General features: G+C 34.8%; 1 protein-coding gene across 2 annotated transcripts in view; it reads left to right on the top strand.

Moving 5' to 3' along the window:
- prkcg (protein kinase C, gamma) overlaps positions 1–9,864 on the top strand; it is a 38,978-nt gene that overhangs the window by 6,987 nt on the left and 22,127 nt on the right. The window contains exons 2-6 of one of the 2 annotated variants that reach the window (XM_016230560.1): positions 1,522–1,633; positions 2,238–2,331; positions 3,622–3,974; positions 6,736–6,767; positions 8,668–8,750. In XM_016230560.1, coding sequence (XP_016086046.1) covers positions 3,745–3,974; positions 6,736–6,767; positions 8,668–8,750 — 345 coding nt within the window. In that variant the 5' untranslated portion in view covers positions 1,522–1,633; positions 2,238–2,331; positions 3,622–3,744. Of the gene's footprint in view, positions 1–1,521; positions 1,634–1,954; positions 2,200–2,237; positions 2,332–3,621; positions 3,975–6,735; positions 6,768–8,667; positions 8,751–9,864 lie in introns of those variants that run through there. The other variant, XM_016230561.1, reaches the window with a different exon arrangement.

The following is a 9,864-nucleotide window of genomic DNA, read 5'->3' on the forward strand; positions in this document are numbered from 1 at the left end:
GTAAAATTTTAACAGTACTTCAGTATTTTACTTATACTAAATATAGGCTCAAAGATACACTAGTCAAAGCAGAGGCAAGGATCTATGTGCAGGTATTTCATGGAAGAACTAGAACAAACAATAAGTCAAAAACCAAAGGGAACAAAGAACAGAATGACTTGCAAACAGATAACCATTACATTTAACAACTCACAAGGAACTAAAGAAAAACTAGGGCTATATATACACAGGGGGCTAACAAGCTTAACAAGATAAGACGCACCTGGGGAGACTAATCAAGGGGAACCAATGAACAAACGGACTACAAACACCATGGGAGACAGGAAGTGACATAAAAGTCCAGGGCAAGACACAGAGAGCATGAAACAAAAACAAGAAAGAGTTGATTTGTGAGGAGAGTAATCATGTTTATTTTCTAAAACCAAAATAAAACTGAACACCTCAAAATTACAAAACAAAACAAACAAACAAAAAAAAACATCTTTCAAAAAGTTCTCTTGAGTATATGTAAATATATAAATAAAATAATGTTAAGTCAAATAAAAAAGCCGAAGCCTTCTTGCACTTGCTGTGCTGGTTTGGGCCTCATTGCCAGCTGCAGTCATGTCCTCATCTCATATATAAAACACCTGTGATTCATAAATACTCGCATTCACATAAAGTAGCCTTGTTGAAAGGTTTGGGTGAGTAAGGGCAAAACGCACAAGATGCAGTATTTTCAGTGACCTGTAATAGGCAGTATCATGTCACGTTTTGTAGCAGAAATAAACTGCTGCAGAAAAAGCTAAGTCCATGCAAAATGTAATGTGTAACTGCAACACTCATTTCAAATGTAGTGGAGTAAAGAGTACAGATACTCATTCAAAAATGTAGTGAAGTAGTGAGTAAAAGTTGCTAATATCTTTGATACTCAGTACAACTACAAAGTATCCAAAAAGATACTCAAGAACAGTAACTAATTACATTTACTCCAATACTTTACACCTCTGGTCTTTCTTGTCACTTTTGATCAGCTTAATTCATGCTTTCTGAAAATAAATATACATATGGTATATGTATGTGTGTGTGTGTGTGTGTGTGTGTGTATATATATATATATATATACACACTCTAAAAAATGCTGGGTTAAATACAACCCAGCGCTGGCAAAAATATGGACAAACCCAGCGATTGGGTTACTGCCCAGAATGTTGGGTTGAACATTTAACCCAACTGTTTGTTGAAAACAACCCAATCACTGTTCGTCCATATTTAACCCAGCATTTTTTTAGAGTGTATATATATATATATATATATACATATCTATAATTTAATTTTTTATATATTTGTATGTGACCTATAATTTGTGAGTGACATAAATGCAAACAGTTAGACAAATAGAATTTATAATCATTTTCATTATTTATTTATTTGTGAACCTGGCTTATAAATCTGGCAGGGTCACATGCTCAGTTTGAATGAACATGACTCTTCTGCCTGCACCATTACATGCTGTTTAATGCTTTATGTTACTCTTTTCAGGAATGCTGAACTTCCTGTCTCATTCTCAGTGGTTCACTGGAGCTGTCGATCAGGCCTCAGAGTCCTTACGTATGAGCAACACGGCTGCCAAGACACCCATCTGTCCAAACAGGTTTATAGAGCGAGACTGGCAGCATTACAGACTGAAGCTGATTATTGATCACTGATCAGATTTCTTTGCATTCAACACTTGTCTGCACTGGAGGAGCTACTGGCTGACCGAGCTGCTGGCCAACATCTCCCTCTCTTTCTCTCTCTGTCCTCTTTCCTCACCCTCCCATCATCTGTCTCTCTTTTACTCTCTAGAGAGGGGTAACCCAGATTTCAAAAATGAATTGCTGCCTATTTCTCTTCATCTACTCCCTCCTTTTCCCTCTCTCTCTCTCTCCCTCTCTCTCTCACACACACTCTCTCTCTCTCTCTTTCTCTCTCTCTCTCTGTCTCACTTCACTTCATACCCTCTTTCTGTTGGTAAAAACAGAATCAATCTTGGAAAGTGAAAATTGCCTATTTTCCTCACCCCCTCTATACTCTGTTGGATAAAGGAATATACGGCCATACACTCCTTCTCTCTTTCCTGGAAAGCTGCTGTATCATCCTCCCCTTCATTCTTAATTTCCTTTTTGGGCTTTGATTATTTTTTCAGGTGTGTTTCCTTTCTTGTAGACCTTCTGTTCGGTGAGGTTGTCTTTTTTTTTCTTTTACTTTTTTATGAGCCAAGGATTGATTGCATAGAATAACAAGAGCCTTGAGAAGAAGTGAGAGGAAGAGAGGGGAGGAAGAGGAGAAACCATACTGCCACACTTACAGGTATTTACAGGTTTCTTAGATTTAAAGTTTAAAATATTTAAAGTTTTCTTTCTTTCTTTCTTTCTTTCATAAACGTAGTCTGTGTCACTCATTGGTGGATGTGCTAAATTCTTTGTTTCCTTTCTTCAGTCTCCAGCTCTGTAGATCTGCTCTTTAATTAATGTGATGATCATTTGTTCAGTGTTGTCTCCTGTTTGGTTTGATCCTGTGCGTTATCATTCATTTCAGCTTTTCTCGATGCATTTTCTTTTATTAATGTGAGTCTGATCGATCCTAAAGCACTCCACTTCTGACTGACCTCAAACTAGCCAAGAAACAGCAGTCAGTTTATATCACAGATGTTTAGATGTATGCCTTGTATATTGCTTTTGTCATTTTAATAATAAAAGATATTTATATATACAGTATTTATAGTATTACTTTAGTGAAAATATAAAATATAACACCAGAACTGTATAATAATATAATTATATTTAATACATATACATTTATATAAACACACCTAATATATATATACACTTATTGTTTTGCCATTTTAATAAGAATTCCACAATTGAACAATACTAAACCAAAGCAATACAATTACAAAAACAATTTAAAAAAATTATACTATATTATTTTATATTATATATTTAATAAATTGTATAAAAAAAGAATGTGGGGAGACAATGAGCTTGCAGAAAATGTGGAAGAGCAGGTGGTGGGAATCTGGTTGACATGGAGAATGTAGGGTGTGTGTGTGTGTGCGCGCGTTTTTGTGACAAATGAGGACATACATTTGTATAATGACGAAGGTATGACATAGGTATTACAAGGAGAAGGTGACTTTTCAGGACATTACCCCATGTCCCTACTTTTCAAAACGCTTATAAATCACACAGAATGGAGTATATTGAAAATCTGAAATAGCACAAAGTTTCCTGTGAGGGGTAGGTTTAGGGGTAGGGTTGGTGTAGGGCAATAGAATATACGGTCTGTACAGTATAAAAACCATTACGCCTATGGGATGTCCCCACTTTTCACAAAAAACAAACCTGTGTGTGTGTGTATGTGTTTGAAGTAGGTCAGAAGGTACACTAATCGCTATGCGTTTTAAGTCCCAGTGGAAGTTTCTCTTAGAATGTGTATTAACCTCTATTTCACTCTCCGTTTCTCACCCTCCCTTTCCTCCTCCTGGGAATCTCTTCCTTTCATTTCCTCAACATCACAAACTGAACTGCCATCACATCCTATTGAATTCCTTCCTTTACGTTCCTCGTAACCTCTTACGCTTGATCTGTGTTTTACCAGACGTTTTTCTTCTCCCCGTTTAAAAATCATCTTGTTGGTCCTTAACCCCTCACTTGCATAACCCGTCCATCCTTCTCCCAGTCTTCTTTTCTGTGTCTTGTTCTCTCCAACCCAACTGGTAGCATGTCTACCCCGGTCTCTCCGTCTCCATCTCTGTCTCCCCTGGCCCTGTCCTCCCCATCACCCTCCTCCTCCCCGCTCCCCTCTCCTCTTTCTCCTCCCCCCAAGCTGCCAGTCTTCCAGAGGAAGGGAGCTCTCAAGCACAAGAGGGTCATTGAAGTGAAGGACCACCAGTTCACAGCTCGATTCTTCAAGCAGCCTACTTTCTGCAGCCACTGCACTGACTTCATCTGGTACTTCACACCTTTAACACTGTTGGCCACATCTATAACTCCTAACATTATTATGCTGTAAACCGATACTTCTACCTTAACCTTTATGCTGGACTGCATTTATGTATTGATTTAGTCCTAAAATCTTAATGTCCATATCGTGATTCATAGCATAACTCACTTTCAATGCTGTACTGGCCTTGTCATGTACTTTGTAGTTTATACTGAATTGTTATAATCTGAAGCCTCTTCAAATACAGTTAACCATAACACTACATCATTATTTATTTATGAAAAGACTACATTTTAAAGTGATGAGCATTTTTTTTCTTTCAAATCTTTTTTGTACTACACTGTTTAAGTTTTGGGTCTGTGAGACTTTTTATGCTCACACAGACCACATTTATTTAATCAAAAATACAGTAAAACTAGTAATGTTATGAAATATTTTTTAACATTTCAAATAGCTGTTTTCTAATATAATGTTTTTATATGTATGTAATTTCTTTCTGTGATGGTAAAGCTGGTTTGATCCTTCAGAAATCATTCTAATATGCTGATTTGGTTCTCTAAAAACATGCTGAAAAAAGTTGTGCTACTAAATATTTATGTGGGGAATATGATACCATTTTTGCAACATTCTTTGATAAATAGAAACATTTTTTAAATTTAATTTATATAATAAATATAATATAATAAATAAAACAATGTAAATGTCTTTACTGTCACTTTTGATCAATTTGATTCATCAATGGAGAATAAAAGTATTAATTTCTTTAAAATATATATATCTAACTGACCCCAAATGTTTGAATGGCGGTGTATGTACAAAAATGCGATTTAAAAAATTGCTATCTTCCAATAAAGCATATTTCCAAATAAACCATACTAAAATTTAAACCTAAATAAAACTTAATCAGGTTTATACTTAAAGAAAAATACCGTAAGAATAAGTAATACACTTAATTCAACATATTTGTGTAAATAAGTCGATTTATCTATAAATATTTATATAATTTACTAGAAAACAAGACTAAAGAACTCAGTTGACATTTACAATGAGTACACTTTCGATGACATACACAGAGAGGGCAGAAGAATACTGTCCTGAACGTGTGTTACATGACTACGCTTGTTCTCAGTTTCCTCCATGCCTCATAAAACTCATGCCCTGAGGGGCCTCTTAAATTATGCAGTCCTCTCTGTTTGAGCTGCCATTTAACCACAAGCTCCACAGAACCCGCATAGAACTGCGGCCGGCCATATGGCCCATGCATTGCCCACTTATAGACCTCATGTTCATCAGTACAACTCAAATAGCTTCTGATAGATGCATCTGTTTCTCATTTCATCCATTCATTTCAATTCATTGAAGTTTTATTGCTATCTGTCTATTGGAGTACAGCATTTCCAAAGTATTGTTAAGTACATTTATTTGTTTTTTAGCTTTATAATTTTCACGAACTCAAAGTACTCCTAACCTATTATATGTCAGTGGCATGAGTACCATCAAAATGTTTAAGTAGATTTTTAAGGAGAAAGACTGAAATGAAATGTCATTACTATTCCAAATACTGTAGCTGTTTTCTATTTTAATGCAGTATGTTTTAAAGTATAATTTACTGTGATTGCAAAGCTGCTGTTGTTAGTCCAGTCTTTAGTGTCACATTATCCTGCAGAAATTATTCTAATATGCTGATTTGGTGCTCAAGAAACAATTCTTATTATTATAAATGTTGAAAACTAGTGCTGTCAAATGATTAATCGTGATTAATCACATCTAAAATAAAAGTTTTTGCTTACATAATATATGTGTGCGTGTACTGTGTATTTTTATTATGTATATATAAATACGTATGTGTATATTTAAGAAAAATATGTTTTGTTTATATATTAAATATATTTATATATAATGTAAATACATGTAAATATTTTCAAAATATATACTGTATGTGTGTGTACTGTATTTATATATATATATACAGTGGGTACGGAACACACACACATATATTATGTAAGCAAAAACTTTTATTTTGGATGTGATTAATCGCGATTAATCGTTTGACAGCACTATTGAAAACAGTTGTGATGCTTGATATTTTTGTGGCAATCATGGTAGACTTCTAGCATTCTTTAATGCATACAAAGTTTAAAAGAACAACATTTATTTGAAATATATTTTTAGTATATTTTTAATAAAGTATAGGGTGAATTTAGGTCATTTTTTGACATTGAGATGATTGTGTGACTGCGGACAAATTCACCCAAACTAACCCTACAGTAGAAAATTCACTGCTGAATCCTATTAACTTGAATCCTCTTTTCCATCTCTCTGTCTCTTTTCCCTTGTCCTGTCTCAACCTATATTTCTGAGTATATGTTGATGTTAATTGGTCTGAAGGATGCTCTTAAAGAGTCGTATATACACTCAGATGCATTTCAGAGCAGATCATGCCCAAAGTGTTGGGTGTCAAAGTATCTTATTTTAGCACTTGAGGGATTTATGCTAAGTTGTGTTTTGCATAGCAAAGATTTCAGGAGCAGAGCAACCTGTTATTATGGTGAACTGAAGAGCACTTAAAATGCCCGTCAGATGAGGATTTCTTGAAATTACCTTATCTGTCATGGCCTCGGCAGCTTATGTCTTCTGTTTGCCCTCTGTGCTCATACACATACTGTACACAACACCACAGCTCTCTATGATCTCCTCTTTTCACAAATCTATTTAATTACACACAATATAATTAGACACATGATATGAGTTGTTGTTTATGTTTTACAGGGGAATTGGAAAGCAAGGATTCCAGTGTCAAGGTAATAATTTTGGAATGTATAACACAATTTACCATTTTTAAATTCATTCCACAGATTCATTTATCGGCAAAGTTTTTTTTCAGATCTTCCTGCTCATCTATAGCAGTGTTTCTGTTTTTCATGAGCCATTCATTTTATTGGCTATTTATGAAATAAGTATTGTTAATTGTTATAATGCATGAAGATCCAAGGATGTAACTAAATATTCAATATTTAAATAGGGCCAAATTTAAAGTGTAAGGCTCTTTCATTGAAAAACCCATTAATTTGATGTGAATATTGGGGGAATACATGTCCCTCTCAGTGTCTATTGTGGTTATGGCCCTGTGAAGATCCGAAAGTGATCTTTGACGATAGGTAAGATGAGGCAGCAATATCTGAGCAAAGCCATTTTTTGACCCGAGTTCAAGTCCCAGCTTGTGGTCCTTTCTGATCCCGTTCCCCTCTCTCTTTCTCACTTCACTTTTTGTCTGCTCTCTTTACTGTCCTGTAGTCAAAAATGCCAAAAAAGGGTAATAACTTTAAGTCAGCATGAACAAGTCACCCTTTCTAAGTGCATGTTATTGATCTTTTTGTAAATGTTTCATTCATGTATGTTTAATTTTTTTTATTTTTTACCTCATAATTTTTTGTTAAAATATAATCATTTAGTTCAGATATGCCTCCATCCAATTAATAACCGATGGATTGAACAAAGTCCTTGCCCTGCATTTTTCCCCGATAATCCATTTCAAAATAAAATTTAAAAAGACCTGTAGCAATATAACATACTCCCTCTATTTAATCCCACTATAACAGTGTATTTTACTAACAGCTTGCACCACTGCAAACCTTGTCTACTGCAAACTACTATCAGCAAGCAGTGAAACATAAGCGATGAAAAGGTGTGGAGACAGCTGACCTGATTGCATATGCATTTGTAGGAGTTTCTCTTTCAGAAGCAAATTTTATGGGAGGAGAGTGTTTAAGTGAATCATACAAGGTGATTTACTAAGGTTTCAGGGTTCATACGCAGTTTGGAAAAGTATGGAATTTGATCTGAGTAATTCCCAGGTAATTTCCAGGTTTCATTTTCTTCATAGTAAGATGGCAGCGATGTACAAAGGAAATAGGTTATGTATACTGTATATACACAGTATAAAACTAGAAATTGTAATGCGTAAGCATGCAAGAAAAATTCCAATACGCATTTCTTGAGGGCACAAAAAAATATTATTTTTAAGAAAGTTTTTTAGAGGCTCTGTATGTTTTCACTTTGAGAAAATCAATATGAGAAAATATTTACAGGTGACTGTACTATATACCAAATATAAAGATGAAAATAATGCTCCTATGAATCATTTATGTTAAGCATGGTCTGAAAATCTACTGAGACATTTGGCCATTTGAGTCTGGAAAAGTATGGCATTTTGAGATGGAAAATGTGTAGGAATCCTGAGGTTTGCGGTAGTCAGTTTACTGGTATTTATGCTATTATTTAACTCCTAAAAGAAGCATGTCTTCATCCATTTTGCGCCAATGTGATTATCATCAGCTCTGCTTGTTTGCGAATTTGGGCCGGTCTTGGTAGAATGCATTGGTCATTATGGAAATGATCTGGCTGCGTCTGTTTTCTTTAATTTGAGGATTGTCAGTAGATCACCCGCAAAATTTTCCACTCTCATTGGCGGTTTTATGGGATTGCGTTCTCGTGCTAATTTGACCTATTTAGTAAATCTTGCCCATAATATTTCTGATTAAATTCTGAAAAATGAGCTTTTCGTTGTAAATGAATAATCTCCTATAAGCCATTAGCATATGAAATATTAATGTAGTGTGCTACCATATAACTTAATAAACCTTGATGACTTGCATGTGACACAACAGAAATGCTTTACTAGATATGGTATGTTTCTTTCAGTCTGCAGTTTTGTGGTGCACAAACGCTGCCATGAGTTTGTCACTTTTACTTGTCCCGGAGCCATCACTACTCCCAAAGCAGAGGTATGTATGTACTGTGAGTGTTGTTCTCTGTTAATGTATACAGTATGTCATCTTTTTGCCATTTAGCATTATTTTTTGTTTTGTTTTTGTCCTTTAATTCTACGTTATTTTTCTTTTCCTTTCATTATTTTGCTTGATCATCATATAACTCTTTTTTTCATGCTTGATGTTCTGCTATGATCACTGCAGTTCATCTTTTATTCTACTGTATCATCCGTACCCCATCTGTCTCTCGCCTCTTCATTTTCACATTTTTGCATGGCAAGCCATTTATTTTTTGGCTGAGTAAGCCAATATGGAAGTAGGTCTCACCGTCACACTCATCTTTTCCTTTTCTTGACGAGCCTTTTATTGCTCTCTCTTGCATTCCTTCTTTAAAAGAGGAGGCTTTAAAGGAAAGAGAATATCAATTTTCTCTCTCTCTCTTGCACTCTCTTATTCATGCTACGCTACGATAAAACGTGCAGGGGATGTGATATGATGGTGTTACACTACTACTCACACTCACGTAGTGCAGAGTGGGTGTAAGAATACGTGTGAAAGAGAAAAGCAAGGAAGAGGCTATATCGTAACACATTTCCATTGTTCCAAATCCTAGTTAGCAGCCTATGTAGGCAGCTCTTTTCAACAAAGGCATCATGGACCACTTCCAAAGGCCGTTTCAAAAGGCAGACAACTTAATTTTGCTGCCTGCAAATATACTTTCTTTTGACATCACATCCCCACATCTTTTGTGGGGAAAGCATTGTGACAATGATTATGATGAACTGAGATAAAGGTTGATTATAAACCTACTGTATATTTCATTCAGTACAAAAAGTGATGAAAAATAGTTTGCATAGTTAAAAATTGAGTCTTTTACCCAGTAGCTGTGTCTGAGCTTATTAATATAATATAATATAATATAATAAATACAAAAGAATCCCAAAATCCTTTTTTTTCTGGACTCATTTTTAATGGTTAAATTAAATTTTATTAGTCAAAAAGCATGTCTAATTAATTAAAATCATGAAACTTAAACAATTTAACATCAATTTATTAAAAGTTTAACAAATATTACACCTTTATGGCCCTATGAAATGTTTTATTTTTTCCAACCTTATGTTTTATTGTT

Source organism: Sinocyclocheilus grahami, unplaced genomic scaffold (genome assembly GCF_001515645.1).
Source record: "Sinocyclocheilus grahami isolate Dianchi unplaced genomic scaffold, SAMN03320097.WGS_v1.1 scaffold373.1, whole genome shotgun sequence".
NCBI classification, from domain to species: Eukaryota; Metazoa; Chordata; class Actinopteri; order Cypriniformes; family Cyprinidae; genus Sinocyclocheilus; species Sinocyclocheilus grahami.